We start from the raw sequence: 16,042 nt of genomic DNA on the forward strand, positions 1-16,042 counted from the left end.
GTGTTATTTTTGTAATTGCGGTTTGTGTTATTATTTTTCTTATCATTATTATTGTTTGTCTTGTTTTTTTTATTTGTGTTATTATTGTTGTGAGTCTCAGTCTCCATGCTGCTCTGTCTCTGTCTGTTACTGAACACCAGAGGAGGACTGAGCAGGTATGTAGTGTGTAACTGAACTGTCATGACAAATAAATCCCTGAATCTGAGAGTCATGGCGCTCACTATTTATTTCATTGTCTGTACCACTTATCTCACACACACACACACACACACACACACACACTCAATCCCAGGACGCTGTAGGTGTGAGGCGAACGTACTAACCACTAAGCCACTGTGCCGCCTCTCACTATTCAATCATCTGTAAACAAAATGACAGAAAGGGCAGATTTTTTACAGATATTTTATATTTTATACAGATATTTACTTTTACAAATATTTTTTTACAGATTTTTACCTTTACAGATATCTTATACAGATGTTTACTCAAAGCTTTTTGCACTAATGGACTAATTCCATTTATCATCATTACAACAATTGTAGTTTGTTTACGTAATTTTATTTTATTTTGTATTTGCACTGATCTTTTTTAACTACTCTGTGTGCCTTAAATTGCCCCCTGGGGATAAATACAGTTTTCTGAATTGAATTGAAATGAATTGAATTGAATTGAATTGAACTGAACATCTGGACAAAACTAATTTTTAAAAAAAAGTCAATTAAAAAAAATTATATTACACTAATTAAAGCAAATATAAATATAAATGTGGTAACAAATGGTCATGCAGTTTTAATGTATCTCTCTCTCTCTCGCTCTCTCTCTCTCTCGCTCTCTCTCTCTCTCTCCCTCCCTCCCTCTCTCTCTCTCTCTCTCTCTCTCGCTCTTTTTCTGCATCTCGTGGCAAATGGAACGGAAACTGCAGACACATATAAATGTCACGCCACACACAAATGTCGCACCTTGACCTGTAAACACACACACACACACACACTCTTACATGCACACACACTCCTACACACATACACATGCACACTCCTACACACTCACTCTTTCTCTCTCTTAGACACACACACACTCCCTCACATATGCACTTGACCACAAGCCACTTTTGTAAACACCACTTACACGCAGTGTTTATTTTTAAATGAAGTTACAGAGATACAGAGAAGATCATCTTTAACAGATTGGATGAAATTCATGAAGAGTTTTTCTGCCTCTTATTAAATACTACCAGAACCCAACAAGTTACATGATACAACCAAAAGTATCTGCCCCTTGACCAACCCAACATATGTGCTTCTTCTCCAGGACACTGTTCCTGTCCACAAAGCAGCTCCATGGAGACATGAAGGTTGGAGAAAGTGGAAGATCTGGAGTGTCCTGCACAGAGCCCTGACTCTGACTCAACCCCTTTCAGTGATGAACTGGAACTGGAGTCTCCTCAACATCCCGGCATCAGAGTCTGATCTCACCCACGCTCTTGTAGCTGATTGATCACTAATCCCCACAGACACACTCCAACATCTAGTGGAGAACCTTCTCAGAGGAGAAGAGTGGAGTTTATTAGAACAGCAGGAAGGAGATGATTGACAGGAGCACATGGGGGTGATGGTCAAGGTGCACATACTTTTAGCTGTGTGGTGTATAATAGTGATAGCAGAGCTGATCAGTCAGAATGGAATTAATACTCTATTACAGCAGCTCTGACGGAAGCACAAGTTACACATTCATCATTATACTGCATTACTGTAGACTAAATGACAACAAAATGCTTCAAAACATGCAAACAAAAACAGGTGAGTGGGAAAAAATACACTTCATATGCGTTAATGCTTTAAAGTACAGGGGTTGGACAATGAAACTGAAACACTGAGTTTCCAATTTAGTGTTGGAGGTTTCATGGCTAAATTTGACCAGCCTGGTGGCCAGTCTTCATTGATTGCACATTCCACCAGTAAGAGCAGAGTGTGAAGGTTTAATTAGCAGAGTAATAGCACAGTTTTGCTTAAAATATTGCAATGCACACAACATTATGGGAGACATATCAGAGTTCAAAAGAGGACAAATTGTTGGTGCACGTCTCGCTGGCGCATCTGTGACTAAGACAGCAAGTCTTTGTGATGTATCAAGAGCCACGGTATCCAGGGTAATGTCAGCATACCACCAAGAAGGACGAACCACATCCAACAGGAGTAACTGTGGACGCAAGAGGAAGCTGTCTGAAAGGGATGTCTGGGTGCTAACCCGGATTGTATCCAAAAAACATAAAACCACAGCTGCCCAACTCACTGCAGAATTAAATGTGCACCTCAACTCTCCTGTTTCCACCAAAACTGTCCGTCGGGAGCTCCACAGGGTCAATGTACATGGCCGGGCTGCTATAGCCAAACCTTTGGTTACTCCTGCCAATGCCAAACGTCGGTTTCAATGGTGCCAGCAGCGAAAATCTTGGGCTGTGGACAATGTGAAACATGTATTGTTCTCTGAGGAGTCCACCTTCACTGTCTTTCCCACATCCGGGAGAGTTACGGTGTGGAGAAACGTACCACCCAGACTGTCGCATGCCCAGAGTGAAGCATGGGTGTGGATCAGTGATGGTTGGGCTGCAATATCATGGCATTCCCTAGGCCCAATACTTGTGCTAGATGGGCGCGTCACTGCCAAGGACTACCGAACCATTCTGGAGGACCATGTGCACCCAATGGTTCAAACATTGTATCCTGAAGGCGGTGCCGTGTATCAGGATGATAATGCACCAATACACACAGCAAGACTGGTGACAGAGTGGTTTGATGAACATGAAAGTGAAGTTGAACATCTCCCATGGTCTGCACAGTCACCAGATCTAAATATTATTGAGCCACTTTGGGGTGTTTTGGAGGAGCGAGTCAGGAAACGTTTTCCTCCACCAGCATCACGTAGTGACCTGGCCACTATTCTGCAAGAAGAATGGCTCAAAATCCCTCTGGCCACTGTGCAGGACTTGTATCTGTCATTCCCAAGATGAATTGATGCTGTATTGGCCCCAAAAGGAGGCCCTTCACCATACTAATGAATTATTGTGGTCTAAAACCAGGCGTTTCAGTTTCATTGTCCAACCCCTGTAAATGCAGCACACTGAATCAGTGTAATTCAGGACAATTGCATGATGTCCACTAGCAGCCAAAAAACAGGAAATACAGGAACACATGCACTTTAAAGCAGTGAACCTTAGCACGGTCAGTCCACGTGTCTTTGTGCAGCATGGTTATCAGGATATCGGTGGAAACACAACGAACACATTATAAGCATGTGAAAATTGAACAATCTGTGAAATTGATCACTGTCTTTTAGCCTCCACTCTGACTCACAGACTGCTACAGATTTGTTTTTGTTGACTTGGACTTCTTGCTTGTTGCTGCACTTTTTTTTTTTTGAACTAGCTAGTGTAACATGTGACACTTCCTTCTTCACAAACAGCCAAACAAATGTTTTTTATATCTATAAACATGTCATATAATGTAATATAGCGACTTGGCAGCGTTTAAACTCTGATTTACGGTAGCTAGCTTCACTTTACACTCCGGTACAAACTGTTAATGCTTTAACTTTCCGAGACTGAGGAATTATTTTACATCCTGACTTCCTCCTTCCTCCTTATCCTTATGTACAGGAAGTTGTGCTTTGCCCTGCCCACTTCACTCTGCTACTGGTCACTACCTGAAAACCTGACAGTGAAATTCATAGAAGTAAACGAATGAAAAATGTAACCCTGATTAAACGAATCCAGATCACGCTGGATAAATTTGAAAACTTAAATTTTTTTGTATGTGAATTTAGTTGTGGAATATGTGATCAGATGGATTTGTTGCTGTATTTCTGCATCTCCTTCAGGGTTAAATAGCCGCTGCTGCACGGCTGCACCACCATGGATGAGGGACGGACCACAGCGGCTTCCGGAGGCTCAGAGTTCACACTGATCCCTGAAGATTCGGGCTCCTCGTGCCAGGGTGTGAGCTCTGCGAAGGATGGTGGTGAGATGGTGGTCCTCGTGCTCTCCGGCAAGGACATAACGAACGAGACCAGGTGCTGCATGTTGACCCCGCTGCATTCCTTCTTCTGTCCTTTTCCTTTCTCTTCTTCCTGTTCCTCTTCATCTGCCTCCTCTTTTTCTGCTTCCATACCGAAGCCAGAGTCTGGGCTAGTCGGCATGGTTCCACGCAGCCGCTCATATGACAGGCTGGTCTGGAGGACGCCACCTTCAGGATGGTAAGTGAAGTAGACGGGGCAGGAGTCCAGGCACACGGAGCCTGGCTGGTGTTCGCTGTAGAAGTAACCCATGTTAGAGACACCAGAAGAGAGCTGACTGCTATCGCTCGTTTGCTGGTGCAAAGCCGCTGTGTAATGAGCGTAGACCAGAGGGTCGTCCCACGCTTCAGAGACTTCATCGACGGGAGAGATTTCACAGTCACACGACTGAGGAGGAAGGAAGAGAGACGCCGAGTGCTGCGGACCCAGCCATTTCTGTGGGGAAGAAGAGGGTCTGTATCAGAACCTGAGATTTCTTTAGTTTCTTGCAATCATCACTAAGTTTCTTTAACTTCTTAAATTGAATTGCATTTTTGTAGAAAATGTTATTGGGTCATTATTGAGGTCAGTTGTTCAAAAGGGCTAATAAAGCATGTATACACTCAGTCAGGTCTAGTTTAACAGAGTATATAGGAGTTTAAATGAAATAATCAATAAAAAAGTGCAGGCTTTTTGCTTTCACTGGAGGACATCCAACTTGTGTGGGTGCTTTTTAATACGAGCTCCACCTTTTTAACCCTTGTATTTACCTCCCATTTATTATACACTTATTATACACTATCTCTGCGTGCCAAATTGACCGGGTCTGTTTTGACCGCTTATAAAAAATGAGGTATGCATGATCACCATTTTTTTTTGTTTCACCTTTTTAGTCAGCTTGTTTCCAACACAAAAACATATATTTTGCACTTTTTTTTAAATATTTGGTATTATAAATCTCATTTATATAAAATTATTTTAAATTTAAATTTAAATTTTAAATTTATATAAAAATTATTTTTGAGTACTTTTTACACCAGGTAGATAACAGGAGGGTTGAGACCAAAAGTAACTGGACAAAATGTTGCTCAGTTTTTCCATCCCCAGGTGTGTGTGTGTGTGTGTGTGTGTTATTCCTTATTATTTTAATTAAAATAAAACAGATAAAAGATACAGAGTGTGGCTTTTGCTTTTCTATTGGTAATCTTGCTGATGTTAGCTTTCAATATGAACTACAAAGAGAGGTCACTATGTGGTCAATGAAGTAAGCCATGGTCTGTCTGACAAATCAAAACAGACCCATTGGAGAGAAAGTGAAAATTTTATCTGTGGTTAAATCAGCTATTTGGTGAGCTCAGGAACACTGCATGACCCAGAAGACCACAAGTAAGAAAAACCAGTGTTACAGCAAACAGCAGACTTCCCAGGTGAAGACAAAGGCGTTCACATTCACTGGTCAGATCCAGAACACCCTCCAAGTGGTAGGTGTGTCTGTGTCAAAGTCAACATTCGAGAGATTTCATCAAAGGGTTTACCACAGGGGTCGTGGGTGAGGCTCAAAAACAGGAAGTACAGAATAGAGTTATGTGTGTCCAAATACTTCCAGGCCCTTAAAAGGTGGGGGATGGACTAGACAAAAAAAATTGAACTTTACACGATTTGGATTTAAATGCCCTCAATTTTTTTTCGCTGAAGGTCAGCACTTTCAGCTCAACTCGTCATTTAATTTAATCTCTAACACACTGCATTAAAAAGCTACAACAACACTAACACAGACATTCTGTTGGACCATTCACTGAGGTTCTTACCTTTCATAATATATTAAACACGTAAGATGAAAATACCAGTATATTTGTTATATTATAATATTTGTTCCTCATCACACAGTTCTACTGAGCAACATGCAGCTAAATAAAGGCCTCCTAACAGACAACTTTACCATATCATCGAATTTCTCGTGGTCTAATCTGCTGGAACATCCCTGTCAATGAGCTGTAACTATAGAATCAATAATGTATCGCAGTGAGTGCATTAAAATGAGTGTAATATATGTGTATGGACTTTTGACCTGTTTAGATACCGTCATTATGGGGACATTTGGGGTTATGAGGACAGAAGGGGTTATATCCTCATAGTTCCTGATATTTATCTATATTAGAGGAACTCCCAGTCAAATGTTCTCTTCATGTCCTGTTACACCACAAAACACAGAGAATGACCGAACACAGTGTTAACCTGGAATTCAGTATAACACCCACTATAGCCTGTGTTAAAATTCGAGACTTGTGATTGGCTAGCACTGGATTGCAAAAATGAACACTCTGATTGGCTGAGATCTATGTCATTCATCCTACATAATCTTATGGGCGGAGTTTCTCTTTATGAAGCATGTCATCTCTAATTTTTTAAAGGTTTCTACCCAAAAGCAGAGCGAGTATAAGATTTTGTAGGTCAAGATGTTGCACAAGCAACAACCAGGGCACTTATGAAAGAGCGTGGAGATTGTTTAACTTTATTTTTGTTGTTTTTAATGGTTATTTTATTGCTTTCGGATTAAATTCTATCAACTGTTCCATTCATCTGTGTCCATTTTGATGAGGAAGATATCCTTTTGGAATAGAGAGGACAACTCATAAACAAACAAGAATTACATCATCATTCCCTTAAAGTATTTATGTTTGAATTCCCTTTCAATAGAAAACTATTTATGGTATGCATAATATAATTATGTATAATATTGTATTGTTCCTTATATAATATCATGCTAATGTGTAGACTTTTGAGGAGAACGTCCATGCAGCCAAAACATGAACCCCAATGAAGAGAACACACACCACTATAGTGATTGAAAGAAGCTAGGTATTGAAGACAGAGGACTCTTCGTTGTTCCTGAGGCATGCTTCAACATGCAGATATCACATATAAATCATTATATGCTATTTGGATCTATGTCTTTTCCCAAGCCTTTACTGTGTTATGACACATCTTTACAGAGATGTGTCATAACAGCTGAAAACCCCCAACTGCTACCGCAAGAAACAAGTGCTACTACATCAACTGAGGTGAGGATGGTGAAGGTCAGTCAGACTTTAGAATCTGGTCTACTGAAGCCAAGCAGAGATAAAGTACAGATACAGCCATACATGCATGTCATCTTGTTTATTAACCTTTTTTTTAGGATGTTTCTTAGGCAGACCCCTTAACTGACTCCTTCATCTAAGGATCCAGGAGAAGAGAAGGAAAAGGTAAGTTAGAAAAATCACGTTCCTATTCATTATGCCTAAAATGTTGCAGGCGCTTTGTCATTCTTTCATCACAAGACCCTGTCACTGGGAGTGATCTTCAGATCTGAGATCTTCAGCTGTGGAGCACAGAGCACTAAAGCGAGTTCTACATTTACGATTCAGTTACTCTATGTGTGATTCTGTGTATGACTGAGAGCTGATTTGCAAGAACACTGTCTAATGAGGACCTTCAGTTACTATACTGTATAGGGCCTCAGCCAATGGAAAATGTTGTTTTAGAGTGATTGACAAATACGTGCTTTACGAGAACTGTGGTGATTTATATGGAGTTTTGTGTTTATCAGCTTGTGTATAACAAAGACATGGTTTATCAGTACACCGGGCATTAAGGGACTTTGTAGAAATGTACATCAGCAGCTGTGTGTGTGAGTCTGACAGAAATGTGGTCTAGAGGGACTTCACTTTGTGAAGCTATGACATGAACACTGCATACTGTATTAGATACATTTATCTTAAATTAGCATTTAAGATAGATGGAGTTCTGTCGAGCAACATGAAACTAAATAAACATCATCAATTACTCATGGTCTAATCTGCGAACAAGCTGTTTCTATAGAAATGATAACATATCAGAGCGAGTGCCTTAATATAAACCTGCGCTGGTATACATTAATACGTCAACAAGTGTCTATATAACAGTGTAATATATATAAGATGTGTGTGTGTGTGTGTGTGTGCATCCGTTACAAAGCTCAAAGGAACAGAAAAACCACGCAAGGACGTTGAGGCGCCGACCTCCAGAGAAACGAAAGGGAAAAAACCCACATAAAACCTCAAACACTGTATGAATTCAGAGGAACACGCACACACACACACACACTGTGATGGTTCAGCTCACCTGAAAATTACCCTTGTGTTCGATGATAAGAGGCTGAAAGTATTTGGAGGGGTCAGGAACATGCTCACAGCCCAACTTCAGTCCACTGCAACACAACATGACATACTGTAACATGGTCCTGTATTAGCTCCAGGGGCAGAAATCAACTAGTGTCTTGAGGGGCAATAAATTACCCTCTGGGGTATAAAAAAAGGAAACAGTATAGCAAATATTCCTAATAAAAAAAACAACTATGGGAGCTGCCCTTTTTTCTGCCCTTTACTTTTTAAATATCATATGATATATGAGCATATGTTCTATTTTCACACACACACACACACACACACACACACACACACTGAATAATAAAACAAATGAAATACACATCTCCTATTATAGAATAACGAAGTATTCAACCCCCTCCCCCCACACACATACAGGTACACACACGTACACACACGCACACACAAGTACACACGTGTACACACACATGCACGTACAAACACACACACACACACACGTACACACACGTACACACACGTACACACAAGTACACACAAGTACACACAAGTACACACACATGCACGCACAAACACACACACACACACGTACACACACACAAGTACACACATGTACACACACATGCACGTACAAACACACACACACACACACACGTACACACAAGTACACACACATGCACGCACAAACACACACACGTACACACATGCACGCACACAAGTACACACATGTACACACACACACACACATACACACGTACACACACGAGTACACACATGTACACACACACATGCACACACACGCACATGAGCACAGGCACACACACGCACATGCGCACACACACACACACACACACACAGAGTAATATAACACAGAAAATGAACACACACACACTTCTCTACACGTACCATTTGTGTCGGCAGACAGAAAGCGGAATGAAGAGAATGAGGATGAGCGCTGCGAACCCCACCAGAGCTCCTGCTCCAAACAACAACAACAACAACAATTTCACTTGTAATTATTTTCAGGTCTCATTCCTCAAGCTGAACACAAATAAATGTATTGAATTGATATGGAGCGCTTACAGAAGACATTCAGTATTCATGATAATGTTACAGGAACTAAACAAACGTCTTTATTGACTTCACATCAATTCATCATCCAGGATTAATGTAATATCTATATCTGGAACACACTGCTGAGGTTCAATTCCTTATTTAAATAAAAAATCACATCTAAAGGAACTGAGCCAGCTGGAGTTCAGCAGAGATTTAGCAGATTTAACATCAGAATATTAGAAAATAAGAATATCAGAACATCAGAAGATCAGAAGACCAGAACATCAGAAGACCAGAACATCAGAGATCAGAACATCAGAGATCAGAATATCAGAAGATCAGAAGATCAGAAGATCAGAAGACCAGAACATCAGAAGACCAGAACATCAGAACATCAGAAGATCAAAAGATAAAAAGACATCTGGACATCAGAAGATCAGAACATCTGGACATCAGAAGATCAGCCTTTTTAAAACCATTCAGGTCGGTTAAACACAATTTTACTGAAAGTCTGAAAATGAGGCCCATTGTATATTAAACACTTGGATCTGTATGTAGTAAAGTGCTCTCTCTCTCTCTCTCTCTCTCTCTCTCTCTCTCTGTTGTGTGTGTGTGTGTTTGTGTGTTATAATAAAATGTTCAAACATTTTTATCTTTGTTCAGATGAGACCAGTGTGCTCTAGAGTGTGATTTAATACTCGTAAAATTTCCTCCAAAAATAAAGGATAAAGGTGGTGTGTGTGTTTGTGTGTGTGTGTGTGTTGTACCGATGACTGCAGGGTGCGAGAGTGTAAATGTCTGATAGCGAGTCGTCTCTGGTTTGTGTGGCCCCAGTGTGCTCCTGGTGACCTCTGTCCTCCAGGACAGTGCAGGGCTCCAGTCACTCCAGTAGCCTTGGATCTGGTCTTCTGTACTGGGCTCGAGGGGCTTCACACGGACCCGTGCCTCACAACTGCCTTCACTCACACTGTCCAGCCCCATAAACGTGCCATCCACATGAAGCGGTTTAACTTCCTTTATCACACATGTACCAACACACACACACAAAGCAGCAGACACGTGAAGTAACAGATGAAATACACATCTCATATAATAGAAAAACAACGTATTCAACCCCCACACACACACACACATAAGTACACACATAAGTACACACATGTACACATACATGCACCACATGCACACACACTCACACACACACGCACACACACTCACACACACACGCACACACACCTCCCATGTCTGCTGCCTGCCTTTGACCTGCAACTCGAACACGTATTTGGAGATTTTCTCAGGGAACCGAGCTCCTCGACTCCACGTTATGTTGTTCCCCATAATCTTCAGCTGATCAGGTGGGTGGAGCTTAACTGTCAATCAAAACATCACCAGCCAATCATTTAACCACTTATAATGATTACATCTTATGTTTTATTCAGAATCAAGATTCACAAAGTGTTTAATCCTACAGAGCGTAGGCTCTCTCTCTCTGCCCCCCCCCTCTCTCACTCTATGTAATGCCTGTGTTGTTCTGTCCAGCTAATGTCTGTTTGTTGTCCTATGTATTTACTAGCGTATTCATTTCTGCTTGTTTCACACTAACATGGACTTTCTGTAGCCTACCCTGATCATACAATGTGTTTATTCTTTTTGTTTCTTTAGAGAAGAAGGTTAGAAAATCGTCTACACACACACACACACACACACAAACACACACACACACACACACAAACACACACACACACAAGCAATCAACCAAAGCACAGGCAAAAGATGAAAGTGCTTTTTCTAATCTTTGTGTATGCGTGGCTTCTGGTGTGTCTCTGTTGTGTGTAAATCAGTTTTATTTTATTTCTAATTCTAGCTGAAAATTCTCACAAAAAACACAAAGAGTAGGAAAGCGCACCGTGATGGCCGGGGATGTACTTATTCAAAACGTCCTCCTGAATACCTTTACAGAACAGGTCCACCTTCAGTTCATCACGGAAGGTCAAACTCTGAGAGAGTGAGTGTGAGAGAGAGAGATAGATAGATAGAGAGAGAGAGAGAGAGAGTGAGGGAGAGGGAGAGAGAGACGGAGAGAGAGAGGTATAAATTTATTTTAAGAAGATTTTCACCAACAGATGATGATGTGTGTTTAAGAAAAGCTCACAGGGAATATCTCAATTGTGCAGGATCTTGTGGTGTTCAGGGAACAGTTCGTAACTCTGTAAAACACACACACACACACACACACACACAATAAGTATTTCAGATATTTCTCACAAGTACATATACTGAAATCCAAATTTTCTCACTATTTCAGTGTTTCACTACATGTTCTCATGCTCAGTCCCCATAAACCATGTTTTTGTTCATGAGTCCTCATAATTACTTATCTTCTTATTTGGTCTGAAAAACTCATCAGAGCTGCATGTTTCGCTGCCATAAAGCCCAAGGAATACAATTTAAAATGTCACAAGTGCTTCCACTTCTCTCCTATGTACTAATGCACACACACACACACACACACACACACAGATATATCCAGAGTACATATGACTCACTTTTTGCCCGAAACTGTGTCTCTGGTCACGTTAATGAAGCAGTTGTTGCCTGTCAACCACTTAGTGCTGTTCCACACACACGAGATGTTGTTCATGTAGTCGTTTACACACAGCAAATCTGAGCCAACAAAACTGTGTTAACTCTTTTCATTTGAGAATGTTAACACCATTAATATAAAAAACAAAACAAAAGAAAACAAACAAGAGACAAAATCCCACAGAAAACCTTAAACCCTTTTATCAATACAGAGGAAGAAACACCCTACACACACACACACACCTTGGTCCAACACTTACCTGAGTGTGTGGGACTGGAATGAGCGTCTCCAGGTAACAGAAGGAAAGGTATTAACCAGACACTCCACATCTCTGCGGCTTCACACACACACACACACACACACACACACACGTCATTGACATTGTGAAACAAACTCTTCTGCAAGTAAAAAACGCATGTTAGGGTTTTTTAACCGGTGGCTAAAAGTACTCACTCATGTGCACACACACACACACACACACACACACATTGACAACTTTCTTTTTTCTTTTGTTTCTCTGCATCTCTTATGCAGGATGTTGCATCAGTCCTACAACCATGGCAACAAACAACACACACACACATCTCTGAAGACTAATCTGAAGACACATGTTTCTCTGAATGTGTGTGTGTGTGTTCTACAGTTCTTTTAAGTTCATAGTTATTTAGCATAAGATGTGACTGTACAGAAACATGTGGTAGGGTGACGGCTCTCCGCCTACACCATGCGCTGAGAGATGCTGAGCCACTCGGAAATCTCAAACCTCTCCTTTACGGCACACGAGTGAGCGTGTAAAAGTCAATAAATGAACATTTCCTCTGACGCATGTCAAAATACTGTAACTAAACAGCGCTAACTACTAACCCTAACCACTATAGTCTCTATATCCATAATGAGTGAAATTGCTGGATTCTTCATAACCAAACATTTCTATGACGTTATGTAACCAAAGGGAAATTTATAAAATTCTTTGAAATCTAAGCAAGTGCTCGGGTATCTACCTGGGGAAATTTCAGTAGCCATAATGACATCTTAGGAATTTTAGTATCCTCAAGAAAATATTTCAAAATCTTAAACATCGAAAGCTGAGAAATGAAAACGTGAATCCAAGCCGCAAGCAAGGGAATCTCCAGAACCTTAGCAACCACACAGAAAGCTCTAGATTCTTCCTACTCAAGAGGGAATCTCTGACATATTATTTAGATTTGAATATCTGCTTAGTGTTTAAAAGGAAACATTTGCGATCGTACCGAAAAGAATAAACTTTGGAATCTTTTTTTCCTCAAAAGAGAAACCAACCTTCATGCAATCCCAAGCTTGAAGCTGCTGGGATTTTCGTATGTAAAATTGTTGTTTTAGTAACTAAAAGAATGTTAGGAATCTTAGTCACAGTAGAAGGAAGAATGGAATCTCTTGATTCCTACTAACCAAATGTAAAATCTTTCGGTTAGTAGGTTAATTTTTTATTAAGAAAATGCAATCTTCGCGATCTCAGTATCCGTGTTCATAGTAACAGCTCATTCAGTGGGGACATTTGCAGAAGACTCTCTGATAATAATTAACAGCATGTGCGATCGATGATGTGGAGAAGTTTTCCGGTGAGGTGAAAAGTCTCCAGCAGAAGGAGTCTCCAGTGTCAGCGTCAGAGGTAAAGCTGAAACTTCTTCAGGACAGAGGAGTTTATACTTCTGTGAGGTTTCTCAGTAACATGAGCAGCAGAATCTCTTGGATCTTAGTACCCGAGAGGAAATTTTAGGAATTTTAGTAATTAATCGGGAATCATCGGCAACCAAAGCTTTATCTTCAGACTCTTTAGCAACCAAAAGCATTTTCGTTACTAAGCTGCAATTAAAAATAAATAAATAAACAAACAAACAAATAAATAAATAAATAAGTAAAAAATTCTAGACAAAACACTAAATCAGTACATATGGTTACTGTTACCTTGTATTACTGCTGTTATAGGGACTATTGGATCCTTATAATAAACTATATTATATTATATTATATTATATTATATTATATTATATTATATTATATTATATTATATTATATTATATTATATTATATTGCACTAGTTCTCATGCAAGTCACTTTATACAGTATTTATTTAACTTATTCTAGCTCATTTGTACAGACATTTAATAGCTGTGTATTCGCACCTGACACCAAGACAAATTCCTCGTACTGTAAAGTGCTCTTTGCTGACCCTATCTGTACCTAGCAATAAAAATTTTCTGATTCTGATATTCTCTGTCTCTCTCTCTGTCTCTCTCTCTCTCTCTCTCTCTCTCTCTCTCTCTCATACACACACACACACACACACACACACACGTCCCCAACTACATCAAGCTACCACTGCTCAAACCTGAGAATGAATCCAGTCAGATGCAGATACATTTTACTCATGTCAAGATCGCAATTGAACATTGCTTATCACGCTCTGTGTGTGTGTGTGTACTTACCTGTCCGTTGTTGGTGCAGGTTGAGATGCTTCACGTAGCTTTGTGAGCAACAGCCATTAAACTGGAACATAAATCCCACCTTGTAGCAAGCTTAATGATTCTTCATCTCTCTCTCTCTCTCTCTCTCTCTCTCTCTCTTTCACTCAGTCACTCAGCCCCTCCCTTCCTGCTTCTGTCCATTTGTTCATCTTCACTCTCTTATATCTTTAAGGTCTAGAGGTTTTGTCCCTTGAACAGGAAGGGTTAATGCTCTGTGTGTGTGTGTGTGTGTGTGTGTGTGTGTGTGTGTGTGGGTGTGTGGGCGTGTGTGTGTTCCTGTCTGAAGTTTTATGTGGGAGGAAAATCAGTCACACACTCTATCTGGAGTGACAAGAAAAGAAAAAAAACTCTGATGAGGACCACATCCTGTTTCAGACAAACATTTAAACACACACACACACATACACACACACACACACATACAGGCAGTGGGTCAGCGTTCATGTGTGTATGTATACCTGCGCCTTGTTTGTGAAGTGTGTGTGCTGATGTAGCGCGAGTGTGTGGTGTATGTTAAAGGGCAGAGGCGTTTTGCAGGTGAAAAGCGAGGAATATTTCGCAATCAGCAGACGCTTATGCACACAAATTCATCTTTTTGATGCCATAACTGCTGCTTTGTGTGTGTGTGTGTGTGTGTTTGTGTGTGTGTGAGTGTCTGTGTGTGTGTTGCTGTGTTCTTGTAAAGGTCAGACATCTTTGTGACGGAAACGAGAATGCGGCTTTTGTAGTGACACAAAACAATTCAGCAGCTTTACTCTTCAGACCACAGAGAGAGCTGTGTGAGGGGGTTCATGCTTTGTGTGTGTGTGTATGAAAGAGAGAGAGAGAGAGAGAGAGAGAGAGAGAGAGACACTAAACTAATAAAAACAGACAGGTCCTGACTGACTGATACGATGTGACGTGAAGGTTTTTGTAAAACGGGACACTCTCCTCGGTTCTCTGTGTCAGGTTGCGATCTGGGTTTCAGCACACTACGTCACATGACTTGACCATAAGGTTCCATTTCTGATGGCTCTGAACCTTTCATTTCACATTTCACCCTTATAGCGGTTTCTGTAACATTCCTGCAATGTTAAGATTATTATTCTTGTTTCCGCAATCTTGTGTTTATGAGAGCGGATGTTTCTATAACATTGCTGGAATGTTGTCGTTGGAACACTACAGACCGCTATAAGGTTCTGGAGTTCTGATTGGTCAGGAGCACAGCGGCAAATCAAGGGGGTTACTTTAATGTCTCCGTCCTAATTGGTTATTGGTTATTGTGTCTATTGTTTCTAACAGCTCATTCACAGGAACAGGGACAGAAACACATGAGATGTTTGTGTGTGATGTGTGGAAGGAGTCTCCAGTGTCAGCGCTGTGTATCGGTCAAAGTGTAACTGTGTTTTCTTACATCTTCGGGAACAAAGGGGTTTATGATTTGCTGTGGAAATTTTAAGAAAAATAGCACATTGCTAGGCACACGGGCAAGAGTATCAAGGTTTGTGCTGCTGCACAACAGGACGCAATGCTCTCCATGCAACATGAAGGAGGAAGGGCCCCCATTATTTATTACAGTGAGTATTTATCATCAGGATTAAAACACAAAACAGGATTAAGGAAAGGAAAACATTGTCAATCATTGGCTACATTACAACTCCTGATTGTTACCTGATCCATAGCCCTGAGTCTGAGCCTTGAGTCCCGCTATCTAGTCTCCAGAGCAGTTCTGT

General features: G+C 40.6%; 1 protein-coding gene across 1 annotated transcript; it reads right to left on the reverse strand.

Annotated features, from left to right (window-relative positions):
• Positions 1-3,071: 3,071 nt before the first annotated feature.
• Positions 3,072-14,592, reverse strand: il2rb (interleukin 2 receptor, beta). The gene is made up of 10 exons (XM_058405250.1): positions 14,292-14,592; positions 12,086-12,163; positions 11,789-11,906; positions 11,395-11,449; positions 11,149-11,239; positions 10,479-10,612; positions 10,013-10,259; positions 9,096-9,165; positions 8,191-8,275; positions 3,072-4,503 (listed from the first exon to the last, which is right to left on the reverse strand). The coding sequence occupies exons 1-10, from the start codon at positions 14,359-14,361 to the stop codon at positions 3,835-3,837; spliced, it is 1,617 nt and encodes a 538-aa protein (XP_058261233.1). The 5' UTR covers positions 14,362-14,592; the 3' UTR covers positions 3,072-3,834.
• Positions 14,593-16,042: the final 1,450 nt, after the last annotated feature.

This window comes from Hemibagrus wyckioides, linkage group LG12, assembly GCF_019097595.1.
Source record: "Hemibagrus wyckioides isolate EC202008001 linkage group LG12, SWU_Hwy_1.0, whole genome shotgun sequence".
Lineage (NCBI taxonomy): Eukaryota > Metazoa > Chordata > Actinopteri > Siluriformes > Bagridae > Hemibagrus > Hemibagrus wyckioides.

Excerpts from the sequence above, each read along its gene's own strand:
- il2rb (XM_058405250.1), bottom strand. The coding sequence starts at position 14,361 with ATGTTCCAGTTTAATGGCTGTTGCTCACAAAGCTACGTGAAGCATCTC. Across the intron at positions 11,450-11,788 it reads GACACAGTTTCGGGCAAAAA|AGTTACGAACTGTTCCCTGA; the intron begins GTGAGTCATATG and ends TGTGTTTTACAG. Across the intron at positions 8,276-9,095 it reads TCTGTCTGCCGACACAAATG|TGGACTGAAGTTGGGCTGTG; the intron begins GTACGTGTAGAG and ends GTTGTGTTGCAG.